General features: G+C 36.7%; 1 protein-coding gene across 7 annotated transcripts in view; it reads right to left on the bottom strand.

The window, feature by feature from the left end:
* SYNRG (synergin gamma) overlaps nucleotides 1-17,194 on the bottom strand; it is an 87,034-nt gene extending 69,840 nt beyond the window's left edge. For 2 of the 7 annotated variants that reach the window (XM_051994054.1, XM_051994055.1), the window contains exons 1-3: nucleotides 16,713-17,163; nucleotides 11,244-11,284; nucleotides 3,785-3,903 (exon numbers count right to left, since the gene is read on the bottom strand). In XM_051994054.1, the coding sequence (XP_051850014.1) occupies nucleotides 3,785-3,903; nucleotides 11,244-11,284; nucleotides 16,713-16,798 (246 nt within the window). In that variant the 5' untranslated portion in view covers nucleotides 16,799-17,163. Of the gene's footprint in view, nucleotides 1-3,784; nucleotides 3,904-11,243; nucleotides 11,285-16,712 lie in introns of all 7 variants that reach the window. The other 5 variants (XR_007953221.1, XM_051994053.1, XM_051994052.1 and 2 more) reach the window with 5 other exon arrangements.
* Between the last annotated feature and the right edge of the window lie 3,271 nt (nucleotides 17,195-20,465).

Here is a 20,465-nt window from a genome sequence, read left to right as displayed (position 1 = left end):
CCTCTATGTCTTGTTATATTTTGTTAGTATCAGTACAGTATTCCAGTTCTCTATTATCCCTTACCACATGATCAATCCATGTCCCTTTCTTTTTAGAATAAGTTTTACTGCTTTTGTTTTTATATGACTGTCATTCCTGGATATGATTTCTCTTTTTCTTCCTTTTCCATTCACTCTTGGAACAAAGGAAAATGTTAAACAAAATCAAACAATGAAGTGACCAGGCTTGACTATACATGTGATATTTCATGCCTGTAATTCTTTATTTTTCTATCAAAAGGTGTGTTTCAACATCTGTTCTCTGGGATAAAGAAAACTATAATAAAAATAAATTAGAAAAAAAGAGAAAGGCCATTGGATTTAGCCCCTCCAAAAGAGGTTAGTTGTAACTTTTGAGGTTGGAATTTCAGTAAAGTAATGGTAACAAAAACCAGACTGCTGAAAGTTTTTGAAGGCATGGGAATGAAAGTTGCAAGAATGGATCAAATATTTGAAAATGAGAAAAACTATATGAAAGTAGAAAAGAAAGCAAAATCAATTTGTCTATCATTAGGCATTTAAGCAGACACTCTTCTAAGTGTTTGAGATATTTAAAAAAAAGATGAAACACTATCCTTTGTCCATAAAAAGCATCAATATTCTAGACAACATGTAAATAATTAGGACATACAAGACGTAGAATAGATGGAAGTAATCTCAAAGGAAGTTATAGGTATATGTGGATGTGTATTTTATGGGTGAGGATCAGCAAGAAGGCCAGTAGAGTTGGGTTACAGAGTATGCAGAAGGGAGGAAAGCATAAGGACAGAAAGGTAGGAAGTGGTCAGATTATGAAAGACAATGACAAACATAGGAATTTGTATTTAATCTTGGAAGTCATAGGGAGCCAATGGAGTTATTGAATACAAATAGTCTAATATGATCAGACCTTTGCTTTAAGAAAATCACTATCACTTTGTCAGTTAAGTGGAGAGTATGAGGGGGTAGAGATTTGAATCAGGGATTCCAGGTGTCCAAGTGACACATGATTGGGGTTTGTACAATGGTGGTGACTATGTGAGTAGAAAGAAGGGGATATAAATGAGGTAGAAACTTTGAAGGTAGAAACAACAAGATCCGGCAACAGATTGGATAATATGGAGTGCAAGTAGAGTTAAAAATAACACCAAAGTTGAAAGTCTGGGTGACTAGAAGAATGGCAATACTCTCAAGAGTAATAGGAAAGTTGAAAAGGGCAGTGTTTGGGGGGAAAGGTAATAAATATTTGGACATACTGAATATGAGATGCTTACAGGACATCTCAAAAGAGAGTTGGTGAATCAGGAATAGAGTTCAAAAGACAGATTGGACATATAGAATCATTTGCATAAATATGAAAATTGAACCCATGAGAAATGATTAACATCATCAAGAGAGAGAGAATACAGACCGAGAAAAGGGCCCAGAACAGATTTGAGGGAAAAACCATGGTTAATAGAAGGCCTAGAACACCCAGATGAATATACAGGAGACTAAGAAGCAATGGTTGGTTGCAGAGAAGGAGAACTAAGAAAGGAGAGTGTCAAAAAAAAAAAATTGAAAGAGGAGAGTAACTTAGATGGTCATCAACAAGTGTCAAAGAGAGGTCAAATAGTATAAAGACTTGAGGAAAAAGTCATAGATTTGTCAATTAAGAGATCACTGATAATTTTGGAGAGGGCAGTATCAGCTGAATGAAGTTAGAAGTCAGACTTCAGAGTTAGGAGAAAGGAAAGTAGAGGTGACCAATTGCAGAGAACCTTCTCAGAGTTTAACCACAAAAAAGGAGGCAAGATACAGAATGATAGCTAGTAGAGATAGACAGATCAAGTGAAAGTTTTTTAAAGATGGGAAAGACACAAACATGTTAATAGTCATTATAAGAGTTAGAGAGAAACCAGAAGATTAGTGAAGGAGCAAGGATGCTACTAAGGGCAATCTGCTAAAAAAGAGGGGACTGGATAGAGAATTCAGGTAAAAAGATTTATCCAACTCATTAGTCAATAGATAAGAAGTAGATGGCAAAGGAGTTCAGTGAAGACCTTGTTGAGATTGAGAAATATTTATTTGTATGTGTATTTATTCCATAGTTGCATTCTCCAACTCTGTCCACTAGCACATGGACAGAAACGAAGAAGACGGATGGAGTAATCTAGGATTGAAGTTTGTCAAAGCATAATTAATGATAAGGACAATTGGGCAAGGGATTCCAGAGTAGAGGATGATGGATGTATTTGAAGTGGTTCACCAGGAGGTTAAGAAAAGGCCTTAAGGCCAGGAAAGACCAAAGCATAGTTAGATGCTTTTCTAAAGGACAGACCAGATTTGTGATTTCACAAAGGCAAGAATTCTTGGAGAAGAACTCACAATGATGTAGAGAGATTCGGTATAATTATGGAAGGAGCGTTTCAGAGGAAGTAAGAAGAGTCTAGAGTACAAGTAGAAGGGAAGGAAAGATACAAAGATAATGGTATTCTGAGGTAATGATGAAAGTATATGAGGTAACTCATTCTAGAAGGAAGAGAAATCAATTACTAAAGATTATATATATCCTCAGAATGGGGATAATTAGGAGCATTAAAGAGTAAAAAAAAAGATGGGATAATTGTAGTGGTGAGTTTGAAAGAATTCATAAAAGTTAAGTATTAGTGAACAGCAAGTAAGGACCAGCTTGACATCTGGCAACATGATTTTGTTTTAAGTCCAGTTTTGAATGTGCATCTTTTAGAAGTTCTCAGTGACCTAGGAGGGAAGAAAGTCAGAAGGAAGATGATTCAACATTGAGGATTGTTATCATCTGACTTAGGATAATAATAATATTATTATCTATTAGGATTATAAAATAAAGGGGCAGGAAAAAAGAAGGCATTTGTCCAGGAAAGTTAGGATAAAAAGTATTTCAAAGGGTAGTGCACTCAGAAAAGTAGGAGCGATTGAGTAAATGGATGTCTTAATGAAAGTTGAAAACAGGTATGGTATAGTGAAAGAGGTGGCAAGGAGGTTCTAATTAAAGAAAGAATGTTGATTTAGAGTTCAAGAAAAATGACAAAAACCCATCTTCTTGCTCTCCTTTTCCCTTTGTTGTTTCTTCACTCTCATTCTAACTAATTTATCTCTTTCAAAAGGAAGCTTCTCAAGGACAGAGATTATATCCCTCTATATATCTAGTTTTATTGTATTATATTTGATTGATAATATGCTGGATCATAATATACCATGTTCTAGTTTTTTTTTTTTAAGACTGAGGTTTTTAATCTTTAACATTTAAATAATCTCTAAACCAAAAGTCCGGCAAAAATAAGGAAAGCAATTAGTAGATATCTCTTTCAAAAGGCTTGTTTTTCTAATCCTTCAAATGCACATTTTGAGTCCTTTTTTCTTCTTATTATTTGCAAGCACTTATGCCTTATTTAGATAATAAAAATAACTAACATTGATATAGCTATTACTATGAGCCGGGCACTGGGCTTTGTAGTTATCGCATTTAATTCTGCTATTATCCTCTTTTACAGAAAAGGAAACTGAGGCAAAAAAGGTAAAGTGACTTGCCTAGTATCATACAACTAGGAAATGTTTGAGGCTACATTTGAACTAAGATTTTCTTGATTCCAGGGCCAGAGATGTACTGCGCCATCTAACTGCCCTCTTTAGATGGTAAGTTCTCTAAGGGAATCAATAACCTAAATATTAATAGTCTCTAGGACACAGAAATGTAATAGTAACAGAAATTATACCTTTGGAAATAATAAATTAATAAAACAAGTACCTGCATGGCGATAGGTCCTGGAGACATTTGAGAACTGTAATTCATTCCCATCATGCCCTGCATATTAGGCTGCATAACAGAAACTATTGGAAATCCTTGTTGCTGAATTGGCACCAGACCTATTTGAAACATAAGAGCATTATTCAAGTTAATAACTTTTAAAATCTGCTCTTAAAACTCTGTTAAGTAATCCTTTGGAGTATACTAGTAATCAAGCATTCATTTCATAAATAGCAATTAGCATGCAAAGTATTGTAACACAGTAATAAAGATTAAATTGAAAATATGAAAGGCAACAAGAAACTGACATTGGTATGTCAGAAAGAGTCCAAATATACCTTAAAATAAGTTCTGTAATCCATTTCCCCCTTTCTCATTGATTTTTAAATATAAGTGGTCTAAATTTGATCTCTGAAAAGACAAAAAAAGAATATTCCTCCTTTCTTTGCAGAATTAGGGGGATTATGATCATAGAATACTGTATATACAGTCAGACTTCGTCATGTGTTAATTATTTTGCCAGAATTTTTTCCTTCCTTTTAAATTATTTGTTACAAGAAATAGCTTGTTGGGTGTAAAGAAAAGGGAAAAGTTTGGAAATGAAGATTATTTAAAAACATATCAATAAATGTTAAGGACCATGCCTAAGTGTGAAGGGGCAGGTTGATTCTCTGGAAAGCCCCCACAGCTGTGAATCATAACACACATGAAGGAATTGTAAATCAGTCTTTATTGATGTTGCTTGTACATTGGGAATGAAATAAATTGGAGGCAAGAGAGAAGAGAGTGGTCAAAGAATGCAACCACCTGTCAGTCTCCTTTGTATCATTATTATCCTCTCACATGAAGAGATCTATTTTGCTAGTCAAAATTAGATCCCCAGCAGCCACTAGCAGGTTACTCCCATAACAAATAAAATTTACAAAAATTTAGTAGACAAATATTCTCTTTGGGTTATTGTCATTGTAAGTTTCCTTTTCCTTCTTTCTTCGTCTCTTTTTCAAGACTGTCCCTCTATCTTGCCAAAGTTGAAATGCAAGGTCTACTTACAGAACTGATTCTATTAATTGACAAGGCTGTTTCTGATCTGAGCTAGGTCAACCTTCCTTAGGCAACTTCCTCTTTCCCTCACTCCCTCTGCAATTCAGAACTCTTATGATCAAGAGTTCTTTCAACCTCAGTGGATGGGGAGAAGGGTTTGCAGGTAACACAATTTAAGGCAATATTTTGGGTTTTCTTCTTCATGTGTAATTTTTACTTAAAATGATAAAAGTAAGAAATAAGTAAAAAAAAAAAAAAAAAAAGCCCGCAATTATAACAAACATAATTTTATAATTATTTTTTAAAGAAATTAAAAAAAAAAAAAAGAGTTCTGAGAAGTCAAGATGGCAGACTAGACAGGAAATCAAATGAACTCTCCATCTTTGCCTACCAATTACTATAACATAGTATGTCTCACCTCTTTCTCCCTGCCTTTCTTCCCTCCTCCTTGGCAAGGAACTGGAAAGTGAATGGATGCCAATGGATTAGGGAATGACTGAATAAGTTGTGGTATATGAATGTTATGGAATATTATTGTTCTATAAGAAAAGATCAGCAGGATGATTTCAGAAAGGCCTGGAGAGACTTATATGAACTGATGTTAAGTGAAGTGAGTAGAATCAAGAAACCATTGTACACGGCAACAAGATTAGATTATAATCAACTGTGATGAATTTGCCTCTTTTTAAGAAAGTGGTGATTCAGGCCAATTCCAACAGCCTTGTGATGGAGAGAGTCATCTGCAACCAGAGAGAGGACTGTGCAGATTGAATGTGGATAACAGAATTTTCACCTTTTTTTTGGTTGTCATTTGCTTGCTTTTCTGATTTTTCTTGTCCAGCATGATAAATGTATAAATGTTTAGAAGAACTGCACAAATGTAATCTATGCTAAATTACTTGCTATCTAGAGGACAGTGGGGGAAGGGAGGGAGAAAAACTTGGAACACATGGTTTTGCAAGAGTGAGTGTTTAAAACTATCTTTGCAGATATTTTGGAAATAAAAAGCTATTATCAAAATTAAAAAAAAAAAAAATAAAAAACAAAGTACTCCCAAAAGAATTCTGGAATGGCAGAACCAGCAAAAAGACAGGGTAAAACAATCTTCTAGCAAAAGAAACTTGGAAGGTCAGCAGGAAATGTCTGTCTTCTTTGGGTAAAAAGGGAGCACAAGTCAGGATAGGAAACATCTTGGCAAGTCAGCAGCAAGTCCTCAGTCCTAGTACGGTGCCAGGTGAACAAGCACTTGCCAACACCAAGACCCCATATGCCTCAGCAGAGTTCCAGGAGGCAGGTAGTTACCAACACACAGACTTCACATATCAGGCCAGTGCCAACACCCCACTTCTCAGGGCAGTGCTGGAGGAGGGGGCTGAGCCTCCCATATGTCTCAGTTCAGGGCCACGTGAAGTAGGCCTTTGTGGCCTCCAGCAGTGCCAGCTACCATCCACCCCATCCCCTCAGTACAACAAAGGCAGGAGATAGCACCTTAGGGTGCGTAGAGTAGCACCAGTGCGGCAGCAGGCAAACAATTAGGGTCAGCAGCCTCCAGCACAGGAATCTTGGGACAGTGCCCCTTCTATTCTGCAGCAGAACTCAAATTTAAAAGGGAGGGAAAAGGCTGGGAAAAAGGTAATCAACAAATAAATTAAAAAAAAAAACAACCTGATCATATAAAGTTATTATGATGACAAGAAAAATCAAGTCACAAATTCAGAAGAGGATAACAATGGCAAAGTCCCAAAGAAAAAAATCCATCAATCATCTCTGGAAATCCATCAAATGAAAACTCCCAGGAACATTATAGTCAAACTTTTAGGTCAAGGAAAAAATACTGCTAGCAGTCATAAGGGAACAATTCAAATAGAGGGGAGCCATAGTCAAGAATACATACGACTTAGCAAATGTAATATTAAAAAGAACAGAGGTTATATAATATTCTGGAAGGCAAAGGAGCCAGATCTACAACAAAGAATCACTTACTTGGAGAAAATGAGCATAATTCTTCAAGGGAAAAAATGGTCCCTCAATAAAGCTTTCCTGAGAAGACCAGAAATGAATAAAAAAAAAAAAATCTGATTTTCAATATCAAGACTGAAGAGAAGCTTAAAAAGGAAAGAGAAATAAGAGATTCAATTGGGGCTAAACTGTTTACATGCCTCCATAGGAAAATGACACTTGTAACAGTGCAGTAATAGTGCAGTCAAAAGGAGCATATAAACAAAAGGTGGGGGTGATCTTGAAAGGATAACATTTAAAAAATTAAAAGATAAAAAGTGGAATATACTGGGAACAGAAGGAAGGGAAAGACTGAATGAGATAAATTGTCATATGAAGAGACACTAAAGACCTATTACAGTAGAGGGGAATATGAGAGGGTGGGTGGTGGGATCACTTGAACCTTACTTTCATCTGAATTGGTTCAAAGAGGGAATAACATACATACTCAGGTAGTAATAAAAATCTATTTACATAATCAGTAAGGTATAGAAATCTATCTTACCTAATAGGGCAGTAGAAGGGAAGTAGGTTAAATGAGGAGGGATAGGAACTGAGAGAAGAAAGAGTAGAAGTGGTGGTCAGAAGCAAAACACTGGTCGGGAGGGAAAGCTTGAAAGGAGAGAAAAGACAAACAGGATGAAATAAGAATAGAGGAAAATACACAGGTACAAATCATAACTCTTGAATATGAATAGGATGAATTCTCCCATAAAATGGAAGCAGAGTGGTTCAAATACCAGAATCCTGTAATATATTTACAAAAAACACACCTGAAGCAGACACACACACATAGAGTAAAGGGGCTAGAGCAGAATTTATGTTTCAGCTAAAATTAAAAAAACAGGAGTAGGAATCATGATCTCAGATAAAAGCAAAAATAAATCTAATTAAAGGAGATAAGGAAGGAAACTACATCTTATTAAATACAAAGTAACATAGACAATGAAATAATATCAGTATTAAACATATAAGCACCAAGTGTTCACAGCATCCAAATTCTTAAAGAAGTTAAGTGAATCCAAGGAGGAAATAGAGAGCAAAACAATTATTAGTGGAGAACCTCAACTGTTTTCTCTCAGAATTAGATAAACCCAAACAAAAAATTTTAAAAAGAAATTAAGGATGTGAATAGAATTCTAGAAAAGTTAGATGTGATAGTTCTCTGGAGAAAACTAAGTGGGAACAGAAAAAGATTATACTTTCTTCTCACTGGTACATGGTACCTACACAAAACTGGCACAAAAAGCTTCAAAATCAAATGGCAGACAGAAATATTAAATATATCTTTTTGGGATCATAATGCAATAAAAATTACCTTCAACAAATGCCAGTAAAAAGATGGATTAAAAATTTATTGGAAAGAAATAATCTAATCCTAAAGAGTAAGTGAGTCAAAGAACAAATATAGAATCAATAATTTTATTGAGGAGAATGACAGTGATGAGACAACATGCCAAAATTTATGGGATTCAGCCAAACCATAGGGGAAAATTTATTTCTTTAAATTCTTATATTACTAAAACAGAGAAAGCAGATCAATGAACGGGCATGCAACTAAAAAACAAAACTAAACAAAACAAACCCAAAACAAAACAAAACCTCAGAGAAAAGAGCAAATTAAAAATCCCCAATTGAGCACCAAACTGGAAATCCCTAAAAACCAAAAGTGGGATTAATAAAATTGAAAATAAATAAGAAAGCTACTGAGATAATATAAATATGAGCTGGGAGGAGGGGAGAGGGAAGCCAGAAAGATAAACCACTGCATTATCATTCTAAAGAAATGTTTATATATTAAGTAATTATATATATACATGAAAAGGATATAATAGGTTTTTGGAAAATTTTAAAATTCAGTCTGCATCATTATGAGTGAAAAATAGGTCAGGATGAATCATTCCCTAATTTTCATTGAGCTGTTTTTTCTTTCTTAGTATCCTAACTAGTGACCCATTATTTTGTTTCTACACTGACAACAGGTTTGGGGAGTGGGATGGGGAAAAAGAGAGTATTCTCATAAAAATCAAACCTTCAGAGAAAACAGGAGGAAAACATTACTAGAAAAGAACATCCAGATCAGTTTAACATAAGAAAGGAAGTTCTAGTGTGGAAACCTCCTTCACTAATGTTAAATAGCAATTTACAGAAAACTGCCCTAGTATATTGACAGAACAGACGGATACATGCATGCATGACTTTCCCCACAATGAAAAGACAGCCTTTTCAGAACGTGGTCCTAAATGGCACAGCCACGGATTAGACATCAATCACAGAACTGGAAAGGACCTCAGGAACTCCTATCTGAAAGGAAATTTTCACTAACATATTCAGTAAACAGTCAACCATCCTTTACTTGGGAGAACTCCAAGAAGGGGAAACTTACCAACTTTTACTATTTTTACTTTTAATATTTACTTTTAAATGTTAAGAAATTTTTGACATCAAACATTCACTTCTTTGCAGCTTCTACTTATTGCTCTTGGTATTGCCTCTAAAGCTAACTAGAATAAATCTAATCCCTTCTCTTGATGAGAGCCTTTCAAATACTCTAGAAGAAGTATCATATTCCCCAACTCATCTTTTCTCAGGTTAAAAGTCCCTACTTTCAATTTCAACCAATTTTCATATGAAAAGGACACAGTCCAGCTTATCAGTGTCTTTCTTAAATGATGGTGCCAGGACTCAAGAAAAGACTCTAGATCAGACCTGATGAGGGAGAAAGCAGTAGAGTTATTATGTCCCTCTTCCTTGACAGAGGAAATTTTAACATGAAATGAATATAATATTCATGATTTTTGATTCCACATTGTACAATAGAGTCAGAATCACTCAAAATCTTTGGGATCAAGGGCTCTAGGAATGAAGTGAACAAAAGAAGAGGAAATTTAATGTACAAGAAATTCATTTAACTATATGAAGTTGGTTTAAAACAATTAACTTTCCTCTTTCACAAATTCAATACCAATATAAATTTTGTTCTGAACTTGGCAAACATCAGGAAATGAGGATTCCATATACAAAAAGCAGGGAAAAAAACCCCAAACTATATATGAAATCATGAATCTCCATTTTTTTAAAGATATAAAATACATTCAGCATGTTAATACCAAAGCTGTCCTGCTCACTTGTGTACTTCTGGGAATCTCCACTTTCAAAAAAATATTTCCTCAATGTTCCTATAATTAATTTTTTGGTAACACTATCATCTTCCATCCCAGTTCTTTTTAAAAGTATTTCCTCTTATCTAATAAGCATGTTCAAGAAAAACACAGATATTGTTTCCAATATGCTAAAATCCCAATATTTTCAGATAAAATACTATCTAACTATGCTCTACCCCATCTTGCATTTGTGAAGTTAATTGTGGACTTATGTTGAAGCTGCCTGAGTTGCCTAGTAACTGAATGGGATATATATCTGGGTAGACGGATTTAAGATATCTGAAATTTAATTGTGTTTGAATAACATTAGAACATATAGTAATGAAACCTAATGAGGGATTTTGGCAAAAAATGTTTTTGAAGTTGGACTATGAGCTAAAGCTTAGCTTCAACATGCCATCTTCTACCTCACTGTATTTATACAAGTAGTCCTCCCATTTTTAGAATGGACTTTGCATTTCCAATCCTTGTCTTCTCCTTCATGCAAGCTCAACTACTCTTTCATCCATGAAATCTTTCCTGATTCCCCCAGTTATCAGTGTTCTCTTTTCTTAATTTTTCATAAATTATTTTGATCTCTTTCTTGTTCCCTTTACTCCTCTACTTTCCACTTATTCTTTTGAATAAGCAGGACTGCTTAGTTTTTCCTTTCAATCTCCATACACTGCTTTGTTCATAGTATGCATTTAATAAATAAATTGAAGGGTAGCTAGGTGGCACGGTGGATCGAGTATCAGCCTTGAAGTCAGAGAACCTGAGTTCAAGTTGGGTCTTAGGCACTTAACACGTCCTAACTATGTGACCCTGGACAAATCTTCACTTACCTCCAATTGCCTCAGAAAAAAAAAAAAAAAATTGAATCAAAGAAAACAAAAAATTCACAAAGAAAATGTATATTGCTTAGAATTAAAGAGCTTAGAAGAAAAGACTTTTCAAATTCCTCAAAAAAGAAAAAAAATTATGACTACCTCACTCTGATCCTACTTCTTAATTTTCTCTTTCTCCATGAATTTATATGAAAATAAACTTATAAATTTTTCAGCACTTAAGGAGAAATGAGGAGTGAAACTAAACCATTTCACCCCAAAGCCCATTATAAGAAACTTTAAAGGTAGATATCAAATGTGTTCTAGGCAGCAGGAACATTCTATTTTATTTACTGGTGAGACAATTTCTGTTCATTTTACCCATTAACCTTCAAACTCAAAAATATTAATTCTGAGATAAAGAAACATTCAAAACAAACGCTCACATACCTTGAGGGGGTCCTATTCCACCCGCAACAGGAAATATGAAGCTGAAATATATAACAAAGAAATATCAAAGTTTTTTTTTTTCCTTATCCTTTACTGAATACCGGGAATTTAGTAAATTTCCCAGATAGACTAATCTTAAAAAGCTTTTTTTCATATTTCAACTTTCAGTTATCCGGTGATAATTAGGGATTGATTTAAAATGCTATAAAATAGCTGGAGAAATAAAATATATCTGCTGGTCAGTCAGGCTTTTTTACTGAACAAGATTTTAGGGTTTTTTAAAAATTCTGTTAAGATCAAAAAAATTTTTTTATATAAGACAATTTTCTATGAATAAGGTCTTTGAGTTTGTTCTGTCATAGAAGACTTTTAGTGAAATGGACGAAGGACTAGCCTCCCCTCCCCTCCCTCAGTCTTAGGGCCTGGGGCTTGCAGAGAAGGGTCTGCTCAGCTAGATTAGGGGACTTCTTTTGCATTTCAAAGTGCCAGATCAACAATGCTCCCAAGGATATCTGTTCCGTGAGGATGGTCACCTAACCCTGATCCCTATCTATGTTAAAACATATGCCATTGTATCTTTTGTCCTGTAAAGTGGAGTCACTGTTTAATGTCAAAATGTGCCAACAAGGGTGAACAAGAATGCTTATAAGGCTGTCCCTACTTCAGTTGGGCACGGAATCATGCCAGAATCCTATTGGAGGTCCGTCCTGGCCATGCAGGCCATGTAGGCCAGTTACAAATAAATTATTTCTACATTATGAATTACTATGGCCGTCTTGAATTTTATTGCCTGGGCTATTTCATTAGTAATTATAATCATTGATTTGTGTGGGACATATGATTCAATGATCTTCAAGAATCTATTTAGCTCTAAAATTCTATGATTCTCACAGTAAAAAAAGATTTCCATACTATTAAGTTATATTGACCATGTCTTCATGACTTAGCTGAAACTGGAATCATGCTACCTCTAAGCTTGTAGCTCAACATCACTAATTTACATTGAATTGAAAATGAAACCTAAATGAAAAGTAACCAACAACTCACTTAAAAAAAAAAAAACTCCTTTATTACTTAAAAGGGGAGACAATGGCATTTAAAGAATAGCTTAAGTTTTTTTTTTTCAAGTCAATATTAAAAATTAAAACAACTAGTCATCTGTATCAGGGGCTAAGTGGAAAAAGAAGCTTTATGTGAGCTGGTTGTGTTACTATGCTAACTGACCCTTTCTTAACATCTCTAAAAGAAAAAGAAAAAGCAAAAAAGACTGTGAAAGCCCCACCTGTAATGAAACTCATCTTACCAGTACATACTTTCATACACACACACACACACACACAAATACCTTGATACTAAGTGAAAAAGCATTAGGTTTTAAGTCACTGCTCTGTCCCTGACTAGAAGTCACAATGCCCACAATGCTGCATCTACCAAATGAGGAAGTTGGGCTTGATGTTGTATCTACTTCCTGCTCAAAAATTCTATAATTCTAACTTAGAGACATTGCTGAATAGAAACTTTCATAGGCACCTGTAATGATTTACCTATTAACTTACTTTTACTTTTTCTTTGTATCCCCAAAAGTCCTATTAGACAAGTAGTTGACTAAAGAATAACAAAAGGATAACACAGCAAAGAAAGAATCATGGAAAACCCTGATCAAAAATTGAATTATCATCAACCTGTGTTGTAATGATTTTAGATATACAACTTCTAGAAATTAAAAAAGTCTCTGGCATCTACCCTTTCTTTTCTACTTTTGCTCTAGTTTAGAACAGTTTTTCATGTCTCTTTAATTGAGCTTTGTTCCTCCACACTTTCTGGCTCACACACAGCCAACAAACATAATTTTCCTTAAACATGAGGACTTTGATAATAATGTCACTCACTTTCTCAAAAATGTTCTTAGGTTCTGCATTGCTAAGAGAACTGCCTTTACTTGAGGTAGCCCTGACACATGAAAGAGCACTCACTCCAGTCAAAGATTCTGGACTTAAAACTCAATTTTTACCATTTATTCTTGAAGAGGAAGCCCAAAACTGAAAATCCTTGAAGGAGAAAATCTGCCTCAATAAGAGACACTGCCCCAAGTCTTGATCCTTTAAATGAATTTAAGTTTCGACTGCCTGAGTGGGGAATGAAGAGGGAACCCCAAAATTGAAAATCCTTAAAGGAGAAAACCTGATTTGACTCTGCCTCAGTGAGCAGACTCCACCCCAAGTACAAACAGTTTCATCTTTGTTATCTGGGTGGAATAAGCTCAGTCCTGAAACCCATTGAATTCAATTCAAATTCTAACCCTAGCAGAAACCCAGTGGGGAGCCAATCTGGGACTCCACCCACGAGCCCCCTTCAGCTTGTAGCCAAAACCCCCTATTATAAAAGAGCCAAACTAAAACCTCTTTGTGCAGAGGTTCTAAATATGCCAGCCATATCATGCTTGGCACCCCAAGGAGATTCTGCCCACTGGAATACTGTTTCCAGTGCCCTCTCATCTTTACCCTCACTTATTTCCTTACTTCCAATCCCCATAATAAACCTCTTTTATCAATCAAGGTTTCCCGTCTGTAAATTCCTTTACAGAAAACTGCTTGTACATCTAGAAGGGAATGCTCAGAACTCCCTACCCTTGTGCTGTCACCAGGCTTTATTTAACTCCCTGACCACCAAAAACCCTAATTTCATTTGAGTACCACAAATCTAAACCTCATCATTCTCACTAGACTGTTTCCTCATCCATAAAATTAGGATTGGATCTTTGAAGTCCTTTGCAGCTCTAAACCATGAACCTATGATCTTACTTAGTTTCTTCTAAGTTCGTTCTCCAGTGTTCTCTCTTATTTCTTCATATAATCCTTGGCAAATCTCAAAAAACTGTAAAAAGAAGGGCAGATCTGGAAAACCTCTAACATCTCTTCCAGCCTTAAAGTTACAGTGAAACAGAACCCTCACTGTTCCCTGTCCATTCCATCCATTTCCCTGCTTTTGCATTTACTGTTTCCTCTGTGGTGCCCCTTCCTACTTCCTCTTATTGAAAATCTTCAAAGCCTATTTCAAATACAACCTTTTCCATGGTGCTGTCTCTGGCAAATAGAAGGAGTCTTCTCTTGGCATTCCCTTAGTATGTACTATGTATCACTCCTATGGTATATCATATATGCAGACATTACAGAAGATCGAACATATTGCTAGAGTATGTCTATCATATGTACGTACTTTAGTTCTCTAGATACATATTATCTCTTCTCAATGTATTTTGAGTCACTTAAGAGCAGTTAAGTATACCTTGAATATCTGTGCATTCCTCTCCAAAACTCTGCACATCACAGATACTCTATGAATTTCTGCTTAAGGAATTAAAAAAAAATAAGCCTCTCTAGGACTAACTTGGATTTTCCATTTTCTCTTCTTACTGTTCTAAGTGAACTCAATGACTTCCAATGGATTTTGTATCCAGACTTACTTACCTACTATAATACTATAATTACTTAAAAGTATTACAGACATTTGAGAAATCAATCAAAAGTTAGTTGATAATTGAACCAAACTTTGCTTGTTTACTGAACAGAGGTAATCAGCCAAGTGCCCAGGTATATACAGAAATTAATTGCCTTTTTTTTTTCTCTAAAACATCCTAAGGACACAAACAAAATGCTCTGGAAAATAATGCCACACTAAAATCTATTTTTTTTAATTGCTTGAAATGTCTTCTCCTCTAAAAGGCACATAGAGTATTTACTCTTTCAGTTTTTAAAAAAGGCTTTCAATTTTTACACTACAGAATAAATTAACATGTTCCCCCATTCTGATGGAGGACTAATGGCTCTTCAGAGGTTTAGCAGACAAAAAAAGGCAAAAAAAAAAAGTATTCAAAAAATAGGGATCATAAGGATCCACCATTTTCTTTTTCAAGAATCAGTCTGTTTCAGAATTTTTTCAAATTTCTGCCCAGAGCAACTTCTAAATGAATTATCATAATTCATCAAAGTAAAATTAAAATGTGACAAAAATCTAGAAAGTTCCAAAAATATCATATACTATGAGAAAATAATATCTAGATCATCAACTATTCATGCCTTTCAACTTGAGGGTGAAATGCAAATATTAAAAGTTGAACTGTGATGATAAAGCACAAAAACAAAAGTTAAGTTTTAAAATGTAAACTATTACTTCAAAATCACTATTACATGCATAGGAATCCTTTCGCATTAAAAAAAAGTGTATAAAGGGATACAATGTTGTTAATATTAAACATATTCTCAATTTAGTCTATAGAAATATAATTGAGTAAAAAGGTATAGGAGGTATAAAAATGGTCCTATGCTACAGCAATTTATTAAAAAGTGAAGTCTCCTAGTAACACAGTTCCTCAGATAGTTAGATGTCACAAGTTAATTACAAAGTTTGGATTTTTAAAACATCTTCACAGGAGAAAAAGAAGTATTTTCCAAAAATAACTCAGGACACTGAAGATAAAGGGAACTTCATCTCCACAAGCTTTATTAATAGGAACAGAAATAGGGATGAAGAGCACTTCAGAGGTCACTGCTTAATACTGTGTCATGGTGCCCTTAGACATTTTGATGAAGTCAACGAACTCCTTCTCAGAATAATTCTTTTAAGGCTACAAAATAAGATTGCAAAGGAAACAATTCTATTGAAGTAGTTATCAAAACAGTTATTTTCTTAAAAATTCTCGGACCCCAGGTTAACAATCCCCTGAACTGGAACAACCTCTTCACTTCCAAGTTGAGGAAACCAAGGCAAATTAATGCCAAGCCAAGGTGACCCAAGTAGAAAGCCCTGGAGGTGGCTCGGACTGGGGACCCTGTGTATGACCTGCCCATGCTGGTTCTGTGGTATACAACGATACCTCTTCTGGAGTCCGCTAACAACTCCACTCGGTATTTACTAGGCATGCCCGACGTGTCGGCACTGAAGAGGGGCACAAAGGCAAAGAACAGTTTCTGCTTTAGGAGCTTTGTTCTGTCAACTAGTTCCGCTAACCAGCGCGGCTTGCCCAGCAGAGGGCTCTGGGCACGGACCCGTGCCTCAGTTTCCCTTTCGCGATGGCCGCACGGCTTTTCTCGCGTAGTTCAGTGAGACACAAAACAAGGGGGCTAAGGGCAGGATTGGGGATGAGGGAGGGGGTCTGCCACGAGCCTCTCAGCTCGAGGATGAGCCACCGCCCCCGGCGGACATCTCCCTAGCGCAAACTCGTTCGGGAACAGGTGGCTGTGAGCAACAAGGAGCAGATCCGCCTGGGGGCCAACCCGGCACCAGCCCAACCCCCCCACCCCCGCCCCTCAAAGGTCCCGCGCAGCCGCAATAACCAGCTTCCCTGCCTCGACAGGAGCCCCAGTCGTCTGGGCAACGACCCTCCCATTCCACCCCCAGACCCGGGCTCAGCTACAGTCGGCAACCGTCCCAACCTCCGTCCACGCCTCTGCACGGGCGCTGCACACACACCTGCTTCCCCCGCCAGCCCCAGCGCCGGCCCCGGTCGCCCCTCCGCCAGCGCCAGCGCCGGCTCCCGTTCCCGGCCGCAGCGCCATCTTCCCCGGAATCTGCTGCCACCGCCGCTGCCACCTTAGGAGGCTCTGTCAGCTGAGATCAGCCACTTCCGGGGCAGCGGGCGGCACCGCCTGAACCCAAGCCCCACCCCCACCCTACTCCCCACCCCGGTTCCTCCTGCCTGGGCGGAGTCTGGATGGACACGTGACCCTCCCTGACTCGGGCATGGGTAAAGCCCCATCCCTCTTGCCGTGAACTCTGGCTTTCTTCGAATACTTGCGGGTCCGGCTTGCTTGCCTGTGACTCGCCCCATCCCGCCCTGCCCCGCCCCGCTCCGCCCCGGCCCGGCCCTCTTGGACGACGCTGGATTGACCCACCCTTCCCGGCTAAGACCCTTCTGGGTTTAGGCGCAGACGTGGCTTGGATCTTGCCTACTATGAGCAAGTCACTTAATAATAGTAGCTGATATATAGCGCTTACTTTGTGCCCGGCACTGTGTAAGCACTTTACACCTTCCCCTTGGGAGGCACAGATTGGCACCGAGGCAGGATCACACAAGAGCTGAAGCGGGATTAAAGCCAATTTTTCTTGATTCCAAGCCCAATGTTCTTTTTATTTCTAGCTGCTTCCTCAAACCCCACTCTGGGCCTCAGTTTATCTGTGAAAATGGATAAAACAAATATGGGATGTCACATCTCACTCTTAATGAGCCCATTTCCCGTTTTCTTGGTAAAGCGTGGTTCGCCATTTCCTTCTCCAGTTCATTTGACAGATGGGGAGACTGAGGCAGAGTTAAGTGACTTGCCCAGGGCAAAAATTCAAATACGACAGAGCCACAATTATAATCACATAAAATCTAACAGCAGGTACATTAAAAAAACTACAGGTTTTGGAACACTATATATCGAAGAGCAAAAGAATAGGATTGCAGCAAAATATCATACCCAGCAAAGTTAAGCATAGTCCTGAGTGAAAAAAAAATGAATATTGGATGAATCGTCAGACTTTTGAGATTCTATTACAAGAAGTCCTGTTTGCAATAGAAAATTTGACATATAAAATCCAATAGAAATACTAGCTAAACATCAAAGATTAATTTCAAGGTACTCAATAAAGACAAATTGTGCTTTTTATGTAAGAATATAAACTATATGTCTAAAATTGTCACTAATAAGTAGTTTGAGAGAAAAATTGAGATAAAGCTGAATGTGATTCTTAAAGCAAAACCATGTAGAAAAAGGCAAAATAAAGTGATTAGGTAATTTGAATGGGGTATGAGAGCAAGAACTGACACAGTGGAATTAGATGGACAGAATCCTAACCATATCAAGAATGAGTTAAAGAGGGGACAATACGTACACACACACACACACACACACACACACACACACACACACACCCAAGTCTTCTAAATTTATTAAGACAGAGGCATTAGGATATGGGGACCCTAGAAGGATGATGTTATCTACCTTCAGAGTAGCAGAACAAAAAAGCGTAGTATAACCTCACATGGATGTATATGATCATAGATATCTATGTATGTTATATGCATATGTGTGTGTGTGTGTATATATATCTCTATATATCTATCTATGCTTAACTGCAACCTTCTTAGGGGAAGTGAGAGGGAAAAAGGAAACAATGAAAGTAGGGCACAGCAGAGAAAATAAAAATTTACAAGCAAAGATAGACAGTTCTGAATACATACAATATTATATATATATGTATATTTACTTGAAAAGCAAATTATTCCATATTTGAATATCTGTAGTATACATACACACGCATGCACACTTAGTGAAATGCTAATTATTCCATATTTTAAATCTTCCCCACATTCTGCTGGGCACATGACAATTTTTTTTTCTTTTTCTGTTTTGTATTTAAGTTGTAAATTAAATATATATATTTGTTGAGGCAATTGAGGTTGAGTGATTTGCCAAGGGTCACACAGCAAAGACCTGTTAAGTGCCTGAGGTCATATTTGAACTCAGATCCTCCTGACTTCAGGGTTGGTGCTCTATCTACTATGCCACCTAGCTACCCCTAAAAATATTTTTTAAAAGGGACTAATTTCCATCACCATTAGAGGATTTCTTATTTTTGCTAGGGATTTAATTGAAACAATTATGAGCAAAAAATTCAGGAAAACAGACCTATAAAAGTAATGAGACCTTAAAACTATACTAAGACTTTTGGGATATGGTATCAAGTAATAGACACATACATACATACCTATCTGCATAAACTTTTGAAAAAGTAACCTCAGGACAACAGCGGGGATGGAAACCTGATAGCAAGGGATACAAGTTGTGAGAAGCTATAGCAATGAAAAGGAGAGATTGGGAAGAAGCAGAATGAGTTATACCTTTCAAAGGAAGACTTTTTTAGGATTGGGGAAACCAGAACATGTTTGTGAACAGATGGAAAGGAACCATGTGATGGGAAGTCTTGAAGGCTCAGCTAATGTTATTTAACAGATTTGTAGTGGGTGAACTGAACTCTTATTTCACATATTTTTTTTCCTCCCAAGAAAACAATGGTGAAGGTTTTGTTAAGAGGAATGGATAAGGATTTCCATTCCAACCCACATACTGCTGTAAAAGTGACATTCCTAAAATATGGGTCTGGCTGTCACTTTCCTATTCACCAGTGGCTCTCGTTTTTAAGATAAAATACTTCAATTGGGCATATAAAGCTCTTCACAGTGGGGTTTTAGCCTATCCAGGCTTATTTTATGTTCTTATCCCCATAATTTTGGTCAAACTGGCTACTTCCTGTTCCTCATCCTTATATTCTATCTCTATGCCAGTGCAATTATGAGCTTTTAATTTGTTCACCTTCCTCCTTTTCCCCAGCTCTCTCAAGCACCTAGCTTTCTTCATTTAAATTTTTTTTTTATTTTAAAACCTTTTTATTTTCAAAATATATGCACGGATAATTTTTCAACACTGACCCTTGCATTTTGTGTTTCAGATTTTTCCCTCCTTCCCCCCACCTCTTTCCCTGGATGGCAAGCAATCCAATATATATTATATATGTTAAAATGTTAAATCCAATATGTGTGAACATACATAATTCTCTTGCTGCACAAGAAAAATCAGATCAAAAAGGAAAAAAAATGAGTAAGAAAACAAAATGCAAGTGAACAACAAAAAGAGTGAGAATGTTATGTTGTGATTCGCATTCAATTCCCACAATCCTCTCTCTGGTTACAGATGACTCTCTTCATCACAAGATCATTGGAACTGGCATCAGTCATCTGATCATTGTTGAAAAGAACCATGTCCATTAGAATTGATCATTGATCTTATTGCCATGTACAATGATATCCTGATTCTGCTCATTTCACTTAGCATTAGTTCATGTAAGTCTCTCCAGGCTCTCTGAAATCATCCTGCTGATCATTTCTTATAGAACCATAATATTCCGTAACACTCATATACCAATCTAGCTTTCTTCAAAGCTCAGCTTCAATACTTTTTCCTACAGAGGCTTTTTCTAATGCCCACCCCCCAGAATTCCCCTCTTACCAAAATCACCTTTTTTGTATGTCTATTTGATATTTACAAGTTTCCTCATAGAATCTGAGGGAAGGAACTATTGTTTTTATCTTTTTGGCACCTGAAACATTATAAGTATCTAAAAAATGCTTACTGATTGATTTGAAATTTGGGAATAGTGTAAAGGAGAGATGTAAGTATTCTA

The sequence above is a fragment of the Antechinus flavipes genome, chromosome 4 (genome assembly GCF_016432865.1).
Source record: "Antechinus flavipes isolate AdamAnt ecotype Samford, QLD, Australia chromosome 4, AdamAnt_v2, whole genome shotgun sequence".
In the NCBI taxonomy this organism is placed as follows: Eukaryota; Metazoa; Chordata; class Mammalia; order Dasyuromorphia; family Dasyuridae; genus Antechinus; species Antechinus flavipes.
This window is presented reverse-complemented; position numbering and strand designations above follow the sequence as displayed.